General features: G+C 34.1%; 1 protein-coding gene across 5 annotated transcripts in view; it reads left to right on the forward strand.

Moving 5' to 3' along the window:
* DIAPH2 (diaphanous related formin 2) overlaps positions 1 to 19,540 on the forward strand; it is a 918,057-nt gene that overhangs the window by 227,087 nt on the left and 671,430 nt on the right. For all 5 annotated transcript variants that reach the window (XR_002340795.1, XM_021080479.1, XM_021080480.1 and 2 more), the window contains 4 exons: positions 10,620 to 10,694; positions 10,772 to 10,841; positions 14,271 to 14,407; positions 16,208 to 16,316. Coding sequence is in view for 4 of the 5 variants with exons in the window: in XM_021080479.1 (XP_020936138.1) it covers positions 10,620 to 10,694; positions 10,772 to 10,841; positions 14,271 to 14,407; positions 16,208 to 16,316 (391 nt within the window). In the remaining variant the exon portion in view is untranslated. The remainder of the gene's footprint in view (positions 1 to 10,619; positions 10,695 to 10,771; positions 10,842 to 14,270; positions 14,408 to 16,207; positions 16,317 to 19,540) is intronic.

Raw genomic sequence — 19,540 nt, forward strand, 5'->3', positions numbered from 1 at the left:
TGTAGGTTAAGCTATTCAGTATGCCAGTGTGCCATATTTTGGGGTAGTGTGTTCTGAACTCCATCAGAAATTTTTTTTTTTTTTTTTTGCTTTTAAGGCCGCACTGAGGCATATGGAGGTTCCCAGGCTAGAGGTCAAGCTGGAGCTACAGCTGCCAGCCTATGCCATAGTCACAGCAATGCCAGATCCTTAACCCACTGAGCAAGGCCAGGGATCGAACCTGCCACCTCATGGTTCCTAGTTGGATTCATTTCCGCTGTGCCATGGTGGGAACTCCAGAAGCAATCTTAAGATGGCTGGCCACTTCATTCATTGCCAGGTAAAGAAGCAAGTAAGGCTAACCAAGAACTGTAATTCCCAAAGTAGAGTTGCATGGCTCCCCTTTTTTCCAAGTGCTTCCTAATATTTATATTTTGTGTCAGGCCAAATATCAACTAACAATTGGCGTCCTTCTTTTGAAGTGGATCTTTACACATTTGTACTTCACTGGTATGTCTACAATCCTAACTAATGAATTAAAATATGACAGGGCCTGCATCTGTGCTGAGCAAGTAACTGTTTTATTTATTGTTATATGGAAAGAAGAAAGAAAGTATATTTTTGGACATCTCTAATGTTTTTATTATCTAAAGTATCCCCTGCTTCATGATGGAACCCATAATATATAATTTTTTAAAAAACCCTCAGCTGTATTGCTTATGTGTCTAAATATACACATTGATGATATCTGAATAAATTTTCACTTTCTTCTGATATTCCTTCATGAAAGGAAAATAGCCAAAAATAACTTGTAACTGCTAATTGGTTATATTTATGTTAGTTGTTACTAATATCATTGAATGCAAAGTATGTAAGGTCTGAGGATTGATTGCTGGATTCCAGTTATGGTTTTGCTATTAACAAGCTCTCTGATCTAAGATAAGTCAATAAAATTATTTTCATCTGTAAAATAAAGTCGCCAATATTGGGTAACTTAGTTTAATTTCATAACCAGTTAAGCCACTCTTATTAGTGTGTGTTCTTTCACAGATCTTTGTTTATAAATGAAGATAAAACCATGTTGTTAATTTGTTAGTATTTGTTTGGGTTTTAACTGTTCCTGTTCAAAAGAAAGTCCTTGCAATTTTGAAGGAGATAAGAGTTACTTCAGCAATTAAAACTTTATATTTTCTTTAAAACATCGTTTGTATGTTCTGAAAGACTTGCCAAATTTGTAACCTTTAGCAGTAGCTATGTTTTCTAGATTTTTCTGAAGATGAGCGCAAGCCATGTTGAATATAGTAAAAAGCTAATATTTCTTTCTTAGGGACTTTATACTGCACTGTAACTCTATAAATGTTTTATCCCTGTTGGGGAAATGGCTTGGATCGTCAGTGTCAGAAAATGAGACACATGAACACAGGGAGATCTGTACAAGGCTCTTTACTTCTGCAGAAGGGCACGGGTACTCAAAAAGTGCACGCTTAGAAGAAAAGACCCTCCCTATTTATCCCTAACGCAGGTGATATACCTGTGTCCTTCCCATCTGTCAGTTTAGGGCACACATTCTTCTCGGTTGGCTAATTTGAAACAAATTGTTAACTGGGAGAAGAGGGAAAGAGGAGGGAGTCACAGGAGGGTATTTCAGCCTAAACCAAAGCAAAATGGAGTAACCAAGATTTCCTTTGATAGAAAAGACATTATGTTACTTTTCACATCCCTTTGTCACATATGGTTTATTATTATTTTGTTGTTGTCATTGCTTTAGATGGTTTATATCAGTGTAGAAGAGAAAAATAATGAGCTTTTTAAAATTTAATTTGGGTTGATAAGCCTTAATAATTCTCAAGTTGTTTAGTGTGGTTATTAAAGATTTTGACTGTTCATTGTTCAGTGATTATATTTTGAAAAAGTTTATTGAGGTTGGATGTATTATGATATTTAACTATAGTTAACAGTATGTGCATACAGATCCTCACATAATTTCCATAATATCTTTATCAGTTTTAGGAGGAAAGGGTTTTAAAATATTAGGAGAAACCAAAAAAGACCAGAAAATTACCAGTACAGATTGCATTCTGAGACAATAAAACATTTGAACTTGCTGAGATGTTTTGACATCCACCAGGAGGACCTAATGAAATGGTTCTTTTTGGTTTGGTTGCAGTTATCCTGTGACAAAAATATTGGAGAACAAAAATATTGGAGAACAAAAATATTTTCACATAGACAAATCTTTGATCTTTGTCTATGTAGCTATCACACTCTATAATGAGTCTTTAATTATGTGTTTTTGGAACTGCACCTGGTAGGTGAGAAGGACTGTTGTATTTCTGTTTTTCAGTCATCAAATAGCAATTATCTTTCAACTCTCCTTACCCTTATTACCATGAAAGAACATTCATTTACTTTTGCTGCTGCCCACCAGAACCAGCCAGTATAATATGCAAATTGGTTTAGAAAAAGAGGAAGTGTGCACAAGTATGTGCTAATGCCTGTCTGTTTTCCTACTTGCATTCAAAGAACTTCTTATTCACAACAGATAAACTTGATGTCAACTCTGTTTCTCTTCCAGGGTTTATAGATTAGGAATGTGATTTCTAAGAGTAAGTTCATTTTAACAAAATTCCACTATTAAAAGAAATTAGACGTCCTGTGGAGTGTGTGATAGAATTTTAACTGTATTACTTAGCTTAGGAAAATAAACCAATACATTTTTCTTGTGGAAGTTAACATTTTCTTATAAGTTAGACTCATTATATCACTACGAATATGACTTTAGTTGTTGTCTTACATAATTGCATTTGCAATTTCAAACACAGGATGAAAACATAAACTATGACTAGCATTCGCTTGAATGTTTGGAATGCTCTTTCTCCCTGCTTCCCTTCTATTTATTGTAGATTAAATATTCTACTTTTAATTTCACATTTTTTGTATATTTTGTTTTCATCATTACTGTGGGATAAGACCATCTCATATTTTTTAACAATATTTTTTAAGGTGGATACAGAGGAAAATATTCTTGTTCTGTAGACTGTTGGGCATTTTGACAGATTTGTACTTAAGCCATTACAACTGTCTCCAAAATAATTTTGAGAGCTTAAGAAATTGTTTTTAATGAATAAGGAACTTTTATCCTTGAGGGAGAATTTTACTTAAAAATATTGCTATTGGGAGATTTTTAAATGTAACTCAGGCACTTACAATTTGTTGTAAGTATGTAAGAGAAATTTGTTTTTATTTAATAAGAGCAACTAGAAAGAGCACGCCTTTCCTCCCTGGTGAGGAGCTCTAAAAAGTGTGAGTAGCATGAAACAGAGCAGGATTTTTCCAGGGAGACCTGTTGGTGAGAATAAATGCAGCCAGGTACAACCTTCTTAAGTAAAAAACAGGGGCTGTAGAGAAAAATGGAGTATCTTCTTTGGTGTTTTCTAAGGAAATTGTAATCTGTCTCAATAATGAAGTCAAAAACACTGAGAGGTTGAGCTGGAAAATTGACATATTCAACCTTTTTATGAATCGGGTGAAATAAATGGTCAGTGAATGTCATGCTTCAAAGAAATATGCACAAATGCCTGGAAATGGCAGTATTAAAATAATAGATATTTTATATTGGTCAGAAGTAGTTCATGCGCTAATCTACTATGATGAATAGTTTCGAAGGACATTGAAATGCCCAAGGCTATGGTATTTATTTTCACATAGACAAATCTGATATATGTATGTGTATATATATGTGTGTGTGTGTGTGTGTGTATTTGTCTAAAACTAAGGCAATCATAGCATTTACAAATCCATGTTGCTTTGTTAACATTTTACTTTTTAATGCATGTGTATATTGATAGTGTAACTATGAAGTTGATTTGACTGAACAAATTATCCTTTAAAGAGGCTGAAAATACCAAGTTTCACTTCGCTATTTGGAGATATTGATCCAAGGGCTGAAGGTATAATACTGTTTGCAGTGGGTTGTACATTGGTTTTCATCACTGGGCACCTCTTTTCTTTTTGTAAGGGTGTAGGAGTAGCGTTTGGTTTTGATTTCATTAAAAAACATTACCCTGACAACATTGTTACTAAAATGAGACATTTCCCTGGTATGAAAATATGTAAACGCCATTTGCAGTCATCTTTAAATTCTCTTCAACCCTTTGAATTAGTTGTTTTATATCTTATAAATTTACCAACTTTCTGAATTCACTCTAGAAACTCTGAACTATCATTCATTTTATTTGGTGTTCCAGTGATTTGGGTTGTAGTATGGGATTACACATGGGAATAGAACACCATTAGAGAGAAATAAAATCCTTTGTACAGAACACATAACCTTCTATACTACACTTTAGCACTGCACAAACAGTGATGACATGACTAATATTGGACTCCTGCACATGAGACCAATTGTCTTTACAGCTTATGGGACTCAGGATAGAACTTTCTAATTTTAGCTTTAACCCTTTTGAAAGAAAGAAATCAATGTGGACATTCCAATCATAAATGTACATGCAGTCAGTACTTCCTGTTATGTCTGTATTGCATGTAGTGTACTGAACTAATCCATTCACTAAATATCTGACTTGCAGATATATTTGCATGAATTTTGATTAAATAATTCAGAATCTGAATTTCCAGCTTATGGATGAAAGTTGACATTTTTTGAAACTGTCAAGTGTTTCCCTTTTCCTGTATATGTGGGGGAGCAGAATCTTATTCCTTTGCAGAATAGGCACATTTATATAGAGTTTTCCTCATTTGGTTTTCCTTGGAGAGCTGAAGAGGGAAGAATTTTACTTTCTCATGGGCTTATTAGGGTTCAGTGAATCCTCTGATATTTTCATAAAATATAAGATCTTCTTTCCTTTGTGCTGATCAGTATAAGTGGGCCCTTTAAAAATAATGACCTCAGAAGTCCTGAAGCTTAGGAGAGATTTCTGTTCTAAAACCTTAATATATTTTGATATCTTTCTGTTAGAGCTATGCATGAAGTATAAATAGACTTTCTCTTTACATCCCTTTTCCCCCACCATTGTAATTTCTTAGTCCCTTTCATTCAGAATTGGCCAGCAGTAAATGTAATAATAAATATATGCAAAGTTGAATAGTAATGAGTTAAAGAAAGCACGTGTAATATCAGTGTCAAATATGACATCTTTTAAAAAAAATCAAAAAGTCTAGTGTCTAGATTCTTCTGCATATTTCATATAATTAAAAGTTTTCAATGAATAAGTGATGAAATGTTATTAAGTGTTAATATTATTGAAAGAATGTCTTTAATTTATGCCTAAAATTCACACTATATTTTGGACTAGAAGATTCAAAGAGCCTTCAAGTTTTTTATTTTTTAACATTTTCAAAAATATCTTTTCTTTGAACATACCTGCTGCATGCAGAAGTTCCTGGGCCTGGGATTGAACAGGTGCCACAGTAGTTATTGGAGTCACAGCAGTGACAACACCAGATCCTTAACCTGATATTCCACCAGAGAACTCCAGCATTTTCAAAAATATCTTAGTACAAGCTTCACTGTACATTATTCACTGTACATTATTTCATTTAATAGTCACAAAGGCCTTAGTCTTATAGGGACTATTCTCATCCCTACTTATTCGAAGATGAGAAAACAAGCTTAGAGGGTTTAAGTAACTGATCAAAAAGAACACAGCTAGAATATGATAGATATGGGATTGGAACCTAGATCTGTCGTCTTAAGTTTAGGCATTTAACCTTGCCACTCTGTGATCTTACAGAGAAATTCCATTTATGGATGTTGGATTATCTTCCTGATCTTTGAGTAAACTTGTGAAAAGATCTCTAATTTTTGACTTCTTGAGCAATGTACGTATGTTGGACTGCCTGATAGATATGGCCGTGCCTTTTACACCTAAGATCAGAAAATACGGTCTCTTTGTGGATCTATTCTCTTCTTCCCTAAATAATCTTCTGGCTTCTTTTTCACTGTTCAGATTTAATCTTAACCCCTTGCTCACTCGTATGTTAACCGTCCTTTCTGATCTTTCTATTTTTGTTTCTTCCACCTGGGCCCCTGTCATGTGATGATTGTAAACATCAGCATAGATGTGTAGTGTGTCAAGACAACTCTTTAACTTAGGTAACTTGATAACAAAATCACCAATATGTTAATAACTAGAAATAAGATTATGAAATATAGCCCATCCCCCCCCCAAAAAAGCAAAAATACAAGCTACATTCTGCCTTTATTCTTATAAGCTTCCTTACCTTATCTTGATTAGAAGTTTTAGTTGGAGTCTCCAGATAGCTTCCTTTAACAGTATTTGGTAAATTTCTTATGAAGCTTAGGACTTTGAAAGGCAATAAAAACATGAATTGAAAACTACTTATCACACATAAATGAATGAATTAAGCTGTATTAAATAATAGAAAGCATAGGAGTTCCTGTCGTGGCTCAGTGGTTAGTGAATCTGACTAGCATCCATGAAGATGTAGGTTCAATCCCTGGCCTTGCTCAGTGGGTTAAGGATCCAGCATTGCCATAAACTGTGGTGTAGGTTGCAGATGCAACTCGGATCTGGCGTTGCTGTGGCTGCGGCATAGGCCAGCAGCTACAGCTCCGATTTGAACCCTAGCCTGGGAACCTCCATATGCTATGGGTGTGGCCCTAAGAAAAAAAAGGCAAAAAAAAAATAACAATAATACAAAGCATATATATGTGTGTCTAGACATGGATATATAAGCTCAATGCAGTTTTGGAACAACCACTAATTCTTCTTCAATGAGTTACTGCTGGAGCCATCAACCAGATGTTGTTATAGAAAAGTTTGTATTGGTCCTGTTAGTAATTTCTAATGATATGGTTGAAATAAACAATAGGCTTTGGAGTCAGACCTGGGTGGAAGTCCTAGAACTGATACTTAGTTGTTGAGTGACATTTGGTGAATTGCTTGACTACTTTGTTTCTCAGTTTCCATATCTGAAAACTGTTTTGGGGATGACTATGGTCTAGAAGATTAAAAATATGAAGTATTTGATGGATTTGGAGCAATTAGAACTGTTACACTTTCCTGAAGGAATGCCAGATGCTATAACCACTTTGGAAAGCAGTTTTGTAAAAAGTTAAACATGCACTCATCCTAAGACCCAGCAATTCTACCCCTAGTTACTTCCTAAGAGAAATGAAAATACATGCTTACGCAAATACTTGCATGTGAATGTTTTTAGCAGCTCTGTTCATAATAATCAAAACCTGGAAATAACCCAGATATTCATCAACTGATGAATGGATAAACTAATTGTGGTATATCCATACAATAAAAAGGAATGGGGGGATGGATGAATATTAAAGTATTTAGACTAAGTGAAAGAAACCAGACACAAAAACCTGTATCCAATATGATTCCATGTATGGCATTCTGGAAAAAGCAAAACTATAGGTATACAAATCAGATAAGTGGTTGCCATGGGGCTGGGAGTAGGGAAAAGGGATTGATTGCAAAGAGGAATGAGACAGTATTTTGGTGTGGTAGAAATTGTATTGGCTAACATATATAGGAGAGAGGGAGGGAGGAGAGTGGGAGGAGAGAAAGAGAACAGAACACAGAGAGTTTGACTAGAGGCTACAAAGTGTTTGATACTTGAAAGACAGAGAAATGGTGTTGGTAAGAGAAAAATGAAAAAAAGGTATGTCTATAGCTGTACCCCTTCCTCTTCACCTCTTGAATATCACCCTACTATATCGTAATTATTTTATCCTTCTAGCCATAGGCTCCTTTTGGACTCCCGTTCTCTCTTCTTTAAAAGCTCTGAGCACTCTTACTAGGCCACCTCTGCCCACTGGCCTAACATAGTCTGTTAAGACTTTTCACTGCCAGCTTTGTAATAAATCTGCCCTGCCTCCTCGCATTTAAGTTTCATGATTGTATCTTTTTTTTCCCCAGACCAATAGTAATTTTCACTGAATGAAACCAAAGTACCATAAACTGCACAATTTGAAACACTCTGGGATGTGTCGGTGACTGATTTCAAGTGAACAAATAGAAATCATGGTTTTGTGTCAAACACTTCCCTAGACCAAAAAAGAAGTAATTCTATTAACCTTAATAGCACCAGGTATAAAAAGGGATGAAGAAAATTTATAATCTTAAAACAATTTCTAAGTGTTGAATATAAGGAAATCGTAGATTATTTCATCTTCCCAAATGCCAAAGCACATACCGCGGGCTTTATACATAAATTTGTTCAGAATTCCTATTATTTTAAGGTTGCCACAGGGTATTTTTTGCTGTAATGCTATCTGCTGATTTCTCTCTGTGGTAGAAATACGGTATTTTATGCTTAGAGGGCTGATGTCCTTTTATCCTTCTACCACCACCCCACTGATTATTGAGAGTCTTTAAAGAAAATAGCTCATTGTACTGGTTGATTACTTGCCTCAATTGAATAGGAGCTTGCTGCCAATTATCATTACAATGCCATATTGATTTTTTTCTCATTTCCACTATGGAAATTAAAGCACAATTTGTTTAAAATGAGCTTCCATATATATTGTGGATGTGATTGGTTCTGAATATTTGAGCTGTTTTTAAAATATATTTTCTTTAGTGATCGGCTATTTCTTAGTGACAGTTTCTTAGAATTTAGCTCTCTACTTTGCGGATAAGCTTTACCTTAGGTTGATACGAGATATGATTTAAAGACTGTGGAATTGAACTATAGTCATAGTTTAAATATGTAGAGTAGAGATTTTAATTATTGCTTCACAGGAATTCTGCTATATATTAATTTATGCCTATGAAGTTCTTGGGCAGTATGAGACTGCTGATTCTCTTAACCACACAAGCCAGCAAATTTAATAAAATTTTAATTAGCAAATACATAGTGTTGACTGTAGGTAATCCACTCTAAAAAGCATTGTGGGAGACAGAAAGATGAATGAGATCATATAACAGTCTTCAGAAAGGTGGATAAGACACTTGTAAGAATGATAAGGTCAAGCAGTAAGAGATAAAGATACATGGGCATTCAAAGAGAAAATTACTCATTTGAATGGAGGACTTAGAGGGAAAACACACTAATGGAGAAATTGAGTCAGTTTGAACCTGATGGGTTTGGAAAGATGGAGTTGGAGTTACTTTCTGGAAAGAAAGAATGAAAAATGAAGTAAAGCAGGGAATGCAGGGAAGACTCCAGGAAAGAGAATATGTCTGATTTTTATTAGAACATGTGGTTTAAGGCCTGAGGCTAGAAAGGTAGGTTGAGGCTAGATCAGAATCAATACTTGAAATATGTTAGGTAGTGCAGAGAAAATTTTTGGGCAGAGTACCTCGGAGATCCTAGTTGGGAGGCTTCTGGAATATAAAAGGAAAGGTAACTAGGGCTAAACTAGAATGGTAGAAGAGGCAATGAAAGAGGATTCATTCTAGAAGTAGAATAGTCATAACTGGATGATAATAAGTCAAAATTAAGCTCTCTGGTCAATCTCTGAGTCTTCTACACACAGGGGACTTTGTCTCCTGTCATTCCCCTAAGCCTGCTTATTTAGCTTTAACCACACAGGTCTCCTCACAGTTTCTGGAATATTCTAAGCACACTAGCTACTACCTGAGCACCCTATTTGCCCTTATTCCCTCTACTAGGAAAGTCCTTATTTCCTTCAAGGCTTTGCTCAAATATCACCTTATCGAAGAATCTTTCCCCGATTGCATGTTAAAAAATAGTATCCTACAGATGCAACTAGAGATTCTGCTACTAAGTGAAGTTAAGTCAGAAAGACAAATACCATATGGTATCACTTATAAGGGTAATCTAAAATGTGGCACAGATGAACCTGTCTACAAAGCAGAAACAGACTCATAGACATAGAGAACAGACTTGTGGTTGCCAAGGGGAAGGGAGAAGGGAGTGGGAGTTTGGGGTTAGCAGATGCAAAGTATGGAATTTAGAATGGATAAGCAATGAGGTTCTGCTGTATAGCACAGGGAAGTATTTTGAATCACCTGGAATAGACCATGATGGAAAAGAATATATAAAAAAAGAATGTACAAAACAAAAACATCATAGCTCTCCTTAGTCCATTTAGCAGGGTTTATTTTTCTTCATAGTACCAATTATTATTATGTAGTTGTTTATTTATCATTTGTCTCCTTTTTTTCTAGATGGTAATCAACGTGAGGGTAGGGGCTTAGTTTGTGGCATGTTATATCTCTATCACATAGAACATGCCTGGTACTTAGAGGGAACTCAATAAATATGTGTTGAATAAATGAACAGAATAAATGCAAAGGTGAAAGAGAGAGGGGATCAAGAAATCATGCCAGTATTTCAAGTCTGAAGGAGTCAAAGAATAATGGTGTTAACAGATTATGGAAGAGAAATTGATTTAGGAGAACAGAGGCACAGGAGAAGATAAATTTGGCTTAAGAATTCTGGTATAAGCATTTGATGCTGGTGAAACAACCAAGGAATGGGCATTCTAAGATGTGAAAAGTCTGGGGTTGAGATACCTGGGTCATCCTCATGGAGTCAACACTTGAAGCAATGGGAGTAGCAAAAAAGAATGACAAACAACAGGAAGATGAGATTATAAAATTTGAAAATCAAAATTTAATTTTGGATATTTAATATTTTATACAAAGTTATTTATACTTTTTTTTTTTTAATAGCTGGGTGAACAACTTTGGCCATGAAGGTCTTGGACTATTGTTGGATGTGCTGGAAAAGCTTCTGGACAAGAAACAGTAAGAATAAACATTAAAAAAAAAATCACCATGGGGGAAATTTTTTAGGTACAACATAATATGTTTCTTTTATTTAGGCAAGAAAACATTGATAAGAAGAATCAGTATAAACTTATTCAGTGCCTCAAAGCATTTATGAACAATAAGGTAAGTAGTATTTATTTATGCCTCTGTCACAGAAGGTAAGAAACTTGTCTGACTAGCAGTATGTAAGTTTGAAACAGGCAAAATAGTGGGTGCTTGCTTATTCAGTTTTCAAAAGGGCCTTTGTAATACAAATCATCATGAGTTTCATTTAAATGTTATTTAAAATAAAACATTTTGCTTTACAAAATATTTATTGGCAGGTTTTTGCAGTCATGCAAACATGCAAGTCTTGTTTCTAAATCAGGTAATACCTTTTTTTTAATGATAGTAGGAAAATTTAAATGTGATAAGTTGAATATCATTTCCTTACAGAGTTTTTATTCCATTGTAAAGGAAAATTCATTGCTATGGTATGATTTCTTTTTTCTTTTCTTTATGGTTTCAGAAGGGTATAAGGTTAAGATTTTTCTTTCTTTATATATTCAATGAGTGTCAGTAAGTTAACATACATAAAACATATTTCTGGAAGATAGCAGTGTTTTTTAAATATATGTATGATGTCAGTAGCATTTTGAGGGACTCTGAATTCCAGGCTAAGGTTTTTCTTCTAAAAGTGATCTTTGCTCAGGTTATGAAGCTATAGTTATTTTTTTTTCTATAAACCATTTTATTACTTTCTTATACCTGATTTTCCCTGTATTCTTATAGGTAAAATACTTTTGACTAATTCACTAATTAAATAATTCCCTTTAGATGGTGTTCTGATAATCTCAAAATATTTAATAAAAATATAGTACCAAAAAACCTGTCAGATATGAAATAGAGCTATTAATAACTAATGCAATAAGACTATCTATGTAAGTAATCTGCAATCTTTTTTAAGTGTATGGGATTGTATTTAAGTATGGATTATATTATACACACATGTATTAGCAAAAAATTTTTTGGCATGTGGAATTGATGTATGCCTGCCAGTTGACATGTGACTCCCATATAGAATATACTAATTGTGCTGTTTCTGGAAGTTTCTTCCAGAAAGATTTCTATCAGTACTAGTACAGAATTTCTCAACTTCTGTGCTCTTAGTCTTTGGTGACAAAGTTATACAGAGTCTGATACCTACACAAAAGCAGTTAATGAGCTTTGCTTTTCCATAGCTCAAGATGGATCTCTTTCTTCAACTGAGGGAAACAGAATTAATGGAAAGACAACACAGTACTAGAAATCAGGAAATATAGTTCATTCTTTGCCACTACGTTGTGTGGCCTTTAGAAAAATCGTCTGACCTCTTGGGCAATCAATTCCCTCACCTGTAAAATTAGGACTCTGATCTAGATTCTTATTGACTTGCATTGTCAACTCTTACAGCTTTCCAGGACATATCTCTAATTAGTATAGTTACTAGAGAAAAGTCATGTTAGTGAGATTTCCTGGAGAACCTTTTCGCATAAGACATAAATTGATACGTCAGTACGTAATTATTACTTAAGAGTTTGGAAGTTTTGAAGAACGTTGTGGTTTAACTTAGATTAATCTCAACTAAGATTAAGCTTTAATTAGAGCATGCTGATGTCTTGCACATAGGTGCTCAAATATGGATAAATGGTAGGTCTTTTAAATTATAGGTGTGTGAAACAATAGGCATAAAGTACACATTCAAAATTAAAAAAATTATGGAGTGATGTATCTATTTCATACTGGAATAAATTGTCATAATCAAAGAATGAAGCTTGCGTCTGACATGACTTATACATCAAATTTGCTGGTCCCAAGGAATTTTGATTACCTACTTCAAAAACTTTTTGCTTATATAATGCATGTAAAATAGGACCATATAAAGCAACATATATGTCTCTTAATTTCCATTGCTGTAATAATTGCTTTTATGATTTGATTGGTGGTTTTCCATCATTTCTCATATCTTCATTTTTATTTTCAGTATGTCCCTATATATTAGAAACTACTTTAAATAATAAAAAGGAAATTTGAAAATTAAGCAATTTCACTCTCAGCCTAACTTTTTTTTTTTTTTTTTTTGGCCTTTTTTGCCTTTTCTAGAGCCGCTCCTGTGGCATATGGAGGTTCCCAGGCTAGGGGTCTAATTGGAGCTGTATCCTATCCACTGCCTACAACAGAGCTACAGCAACGCGGGATCCAAGCCGCGTCTGCAGCTTACACCACAGCTCACGGCAATGCCAGATCCTTAACCCACTGAGCAAGGCTAGGGATTGAACCCGCAACCTCATGGTTCCTAGTCGGATTTGTTAACTACTGCGCCACGACGGGAACTCCTCAGCCTAACTTTTAAAGCTGTTCTTTTAAGTTTGGTAATTGCGTGCTAAAAATCTCTTAGTTTTACACATGAGTTATTCACTTATTTTCCTTACTATTTATTATCTACTAGGCACCTTTATACATACATATTCCTATTCTTCTGTTTGCTTCTTTTTAATCTTGTCTCTTCCATTTCCTTTTTTTTTTGTTTTGTCTCAGTATATTTCTTATTTATTATGATCTCCAGTAAAATCATATTTAAGAGCTTTAGCTATGTTGTTTTTTTTTCTCCTGAATTCTTTTAGAAGAAAAATTAGGAACCCTAAAAATATTCAAATGTTTGGTACTTAACTAAATGTTAGTTTGAAATGGCAGTTTTGCTCCAATGAAATGTTGTCAGGTTTCATCGTTGTACTGTAAAAAGAAGCAAACATACTTCATAAGAAATCTGAGAAGTATTTTGTGGAACAAAGATCAAAGAAAATATTACCTTCTTAATGTTGTGAAAACCCAAATTTGGGTCTTTCTTCAAGATTTCTTTACCTATTCATTCTTATGAGTCATACATGCATGCAAATATTCAAGCCTAGAGAATAAATTAAAATGGTGTCTCTCTTTTCCTAGTTGACTGACACTTCCTAAAAACCAGGCACCATTTCTTTGGGTTTATAGCTTCTATAATGCTACACAGCTGCTTGAAAGAGGGAGGCTAAGAAAGAGAAGATTTGGGAAAATCCATAAAGAGCTTTATTGCTTCTTTGACATGTAGTATATGCAAAAGAGCTTTTCAACATTTTGACCCTTTTTCTTCAACTTAATTTACCATATAAGCATATTGGAGAATTTGACTGTAAGTTCCAGACATCTCCAGGGAGACCCAATGACATAAGTAGAACTACTTTAGAAAATCATATCAGTATGTGCTTTACATTTGCTTCTCTGTTGAAGAAATGCTGGTTGTTCCTATATTTCTCCCAAATTTTTATGGAATTTTTAGGCAGGCTAATGGAGATATTTGATCACGGGGCAAAAACTACAAGATGCCGTCATTTCAAATAAACAAAGACAAATAACCTTATTTGACAAACATTCATATCATTAAGAAGAAAGAACCTCATTGTGGAGGTATTGGTTTTTAGAAAATCATTATAATGTTGCTTTTTAAAATTAAAAATGTATTCCAAAAACATTTTGGATGAACTTTTTTTTTTTCAGTTTGGATTGCAAAGGATCCTAGGAGATGAAAGAAGTCTTTTATTATTGGCAAGAGCAATTGACCCCAAACAACCCAACATGATGACTGAAATAGTAAAAATACTTTCTGCTATTTGCATTGTTGGGGAAGAGAACATGTAAGTATTACATATTACTAAATTAACCGCATAGAAAATGACACTTGCGAAATTAACAAGTTCTACTTTTGTGCTGGTTTTTTTTTGATAACTTGCATGAGAATAGTATTAAATTTTATAGAAAACATTAGTGATACTTTATATTTTAGCTTTTCTGTTTGGATTCTTTGAAAAATAGGTTTAAAAAGATAGAATTCTAATGGGGAATTCTTCTAAGTTGAATATTCAAAGTGAATGAATGGAATTTTGTCTAGCTGAAGGTAAAAAAATTAGTAGAAAAATGGAAATAGATTAGAGAATAATTATTGCTAAACACACCCAGAAAGATATACATACACACCCTCCACAACATACCTCCATGCAGTGTACATCACAACATTTGACTACTTTAACTTACTGAATTAATTAGATGCCTTTATTTTGTAGTATTATTTTGTAGTATTATTTTATAGTAGTATTTTACTTGACCTGCTTGTGGTAAGTGAAAAGATGAAGCAATTATTCATGGAATGACATAAACTAACTTGTTAAAAAGAACAAAAAGGCTGTTCATAATTATTCCAAGTGCATGTATGTGCCATGCATTAGATCATTTCTTCTTATGGAAATAATATTGAATCAGAAGCAAAATTTCAGATTTAATGTCTGATTGGTAAGAAACCATTGTGATAAAGAGTGAAATGCCTGCTAAGGACACAAACTAAAATATTTCTTCTCAACACTCTGTGTGACAGTAGTCATTTTGATTTGAATCAGAACAGGGCCAGGCAAAGATTTAAGAATATTGTAATATGTTGACCATCTCATACTTCTTGGAATAAAGGAGATACTGATTGGTGCTGGTTAGTCCTTTGAAACTAAAAGACAAACACTAAACAGAAATAATATTACACAGCATTATCTTATCTCAATGAGAACAAACTGAGAATAAGATAATGTGTGCAAAAGTAAGACTTCCTTAAGTTTTATAGATAAATCAGTATACATGAGTAAGAAATAGTTTTCTAGTCAATTGGATTTTCAGTACTTAATTCATATATTTCAACCTACTCTGGTATATTTTATGACTTAATTAGAATTTCAGATGTAGTTTCATATGAATAGTATACTACATCAAGGTTAATTTGCCTCAGACTGTACAGAGATAGTTTCCAATATTTTTGTTATGGTGAAAAAATTTCTTGTGCTATTCAATTATAGATGCTTCTCTAATTTACTGGGCTTTCTCTTTCAGGTTTTTTTTCCTTGTTCCATTTTGAAAGAGTATTAGTTTTTTTAAGTTCTTAAAAAATTATTTACTCTCTCCAACACTTTATTATAAAATTACAGTCTGTTTACACTTGAATGAACTTTTAATAATTGTAGATGCCAAATCATGTTTTAAGTGACATTAGTATTTATGTTAACAAATGAAATATCAAAACCTGAAATTTAAAGTTTTAATGTTTATCAGTTATCTTTTAAGTAGTATCACCCAGAAAAATTATTTGCCTCAAGATTTTCAAGTTGAATTTTCGTTTTGATACCTTGATCAAATATTATGCTATAATATTCGATGCTGTAATATCGATGCAATTAATATCAAATATTAATGCTATAATATTTGATTTGTAGAAGTATATGGACAAGAACACAATTCTTAAACTGTAGTGGTCTATTTATATAAGCATCAAGCACCAGAAAGGAAACAGGGAAGACTGTATAAGAGATAACACATTTTCATATTCTGTGTTTAGGAAGTATTTCTCTTTTCCATATATATATATATTTTTTTTTCTTTTTTTTTTTTTTGGTCTATAGTCTAGATAAACTTTTAGGAGCTATAACTACAGCAGCAGAACGAAATAACAGAGAACGATTTTCACCAATTGTGGAAGGATTAGAAAACCATGAAGCTTTGCAATTACAGGTGAGTTAGTCTTAAATTACATCTAGGGTTATATTTAGAGTACTCATTTTGTATGACACTAACTCCATTTTAGCTAGTGTTTAACTAGAATGGAATGTAAAAATGAAATTCTTCCTGTTGTTTGGTCATTCGTAAAAGCTAGAAGTTTTGTTAGTGAAAGTGACAATATGTTTAAAATTAGGGGAGGTATTTCGGATTATTATAAATGTGATGATCATGATTATCATTAGTATTTGGGTAGAAATTTAGTAATTAGTGTAATAAGCCACGGAAATTAAAGTCTTAGCAATAATCAGGGCAAGAGGGCAAGCAGTTCAGCCATTGCCATTATCCTAACAAGTGTTAATGAAGTCTGTGTGGGCTTGTCCTAGAAATTTAAGAACACTGAACATATCTCTTTTTGTGCAATTCACACAGCATTGAGAAATTTGACTCCCCAGAATATAGAGAGTTGAACTGCAACTCTTAGGTCCTCATTTATCTGATAGCTCTGTGTAGACCTGGCGTACGTGTCTTCTTTAGAAAAATGGCAAAATTCACTATCTTTTCTTTGATGGTTTCAGTAAATGACCCATTTTATAAATGAGAACTTGGGTTCTTTATGATGAGAACTCATTTTTTTTTTTGTCTTTTTTTTTTTGCTATTTCTTTGGGCCGCTCCCGCGGCATATGGAGGTTCCCAGGCTAGGGGTCAAATTGGAACTGCAGCCACTGGCCTACACCAGAGTCACAGCAACGCGGGATCCGAGCCGGGTCTGCAGCCTACACCACAGCTCACGGCAACGCCGGATTGTTAACCCACTGAGCAAGGGCAGGGACCGAACCCGCAACCTCATGGTTCCTAGTCGGATTCGTTAACCACTGCGCCACGATGGGAACTCCCGAGAACTCATTTTTTGGCAATACTTACAGTGTGAGATCCCGGACTGAACACTTTAATTTACATATATTATCTGATTTAATAGATAGTAGATTTAGTAGCTATGTAGGTACTATTATTATCTCCATTTTGCTTATGGGACAACTAAGTTAAGTGAGATTAAATAACTTGTCTATGGTACCACACCTTGTAAGCAGCATGGTTGAATTTGATGCCAGGTTTGTTGGTCTGTGGTCTTTGATGCCCATGTCTTTCTTTTAGACAGTGCTTAGCATTTAATGTACCATGGAAAACACTTTCTGAAATATTTTTTAATCTCCTATAGTATCATTCAACAAAGATGGTTCCACATTTAATTTTATCGAATTATTTAATAGTGTTTAAATACTCAAATTTCTGATCTTATATAAAGCAGTTTTATCCCTCCTCCCTTCTTTTCTTGGCCTCACCCATGGCAGGTGAAAGTTCCCAGGTCAGAGATCAAACCTGCACCACAGTAGTGACAAGGCCACATCACTAACCTGCCAAGCCACCGGAAACTCTTTTCCTCTTTTTAATTGTATCATTAAGTGTTGATACCTATTTTCAACAGAGTTTCAAACTCTAACAGATAGATAAACAGCTTGTCCAAAGAGAATACTGTAGTGTTACAAAATGCTAATCTCTTTCCAGATGTTTGAGCAAATTTATTAATTGTTGCTCTACTCCAACTATGTTGACCATTTTGGATAAACTTTATAGTGTGCCTTTGATTTCCAGTGTATTACAGCATTTAATGCTCAGATTATTTCCCTTCGGTGTTTCCCTTTTTATTTTATTTTAGTTTAGTTTGTCTTTTTAGGGCTGCACCTGCAACATATGGAGGTTCCCAGGCTAGGGGTTGAATCGGAGCTGTAGCTGCCAGCGTACACCACAGCCATTAGTAACATGGGATCCAAGCCGCATCTCTGACCTACGCCACAGCTCACAGCAACGCTAGATCTTTAACCCACTGAGCTGTGCCAGGGATTGAACCCGTGTCCTCATGGATACTAGTTGGGTTCATTAACCACTGAGTCACTACGGTAAGTCCCAGTGTTTCCCTTTCTATAATCCACTTTTTAGTGTGTGATTTATCTCAATAAAATTTAATATCTCTACTGAAAGCTTCAAAAATAGGTGCTTTTTTTTTTTTTTTTTTTTTTTTTTAAGATGTCGTCTTGAAATTTTCTTCTTATTCCTGTGCTTGGGCTAACCTAACTATATTTCATTGATTTTTCAGTCATATGTAGGAATTTGTACTTATCTTGCAAAGTTTGTTTAGCAGGAATTAAATGTTTTTTTCTATTTTCAAAGCTTTCATTATTTACGCAAATCACTCATTCAGAATCACACAGCTGTTGAGACGTAGAGCTATGATTTGAAGCTAGGTCTCTGTGATGCCAACATTTGTATACTGTGTTAGCTGACCTTTAAAATGACATCCCTGCTGTAATGTAGTTTAAACCACACAATGAGATGGGAATGACATTTGTTAGCCTTCAGGAAGCTGGACTGAATGGAATGATAAAGTGGCAAGTTGTTAACAAGTAACATGAGGAAGAATCATAGACATCTTGCTAGATATTCCAGAAATTGTTGAATACTAATTACAGATGCAAACATATGCAAATAACAATTTGAAATTTCCTATTTTAATGAGGTACAAAAATTAGTAATTTGTTTTATACCGAGCCTATTACTCTCACAAGAATTGTGAAGTAGGTTTATCTGGATTATTTCATGTGGATGAAAAAGTATCTAAAAGTTAAAAAATATATTGAAGATACAGAATGAAAAGCAAAAGTTTAAATTTGTTTAAAAGAATATAATTAGTGCTGTATTTTAACAGAACTACTTATCTATTTCTGTAGGATCCTGAGACTTCTCAGAATGTTACTATAGTCTCAGGAAGTAATTCTGTTAAAATACAGGACTAAATATATTTTAAAATAACTACTATATACCTGCCCCCCCTTTTTGGATTTAAAAACAGGTTATTAACTTCTCACAGAGGTTTTCTAGCTCATCTTTAAGGTGAAAATTTGTACCTGTGAGAGGAGTTTCATTATCTTCCGTAATTCGTGAAATAGCCATATATCTTCATATGTTCTCTGTTTATTGACTTTCCTTTAGCTGAGTAGCATCCTCACATCTCCCCCATACTACAGCACCTTCTTCTGATCCTCTTATCTTTCAAAGTATCCTCTCATCTTCCTTTTTCATTTCACAGTCTAAATCTCTAAAAGAGTCATCTGTACTTGTTTTCTCTGTTTCCTAAATTACCCTATCACAACTCAACTTTTTCACAGTTCTTGAAAGGTTG

The sequence above is a fragment of the Sus scrofa genome, chromosome X (genome assembly GCF_000003025.6).
Source record: "Sus scrofa isolate TJ Tabasco breed Duroc chromosome X, Sscrofa11.1, whole genome shotgun sequence".
Taxonomy (NCBI): domain Eukaryota; kingdom Metazoa; phylum Chordata; class Mammalia; order Artiodactyla; family Suidae; genus Sus; species Sus scrofa.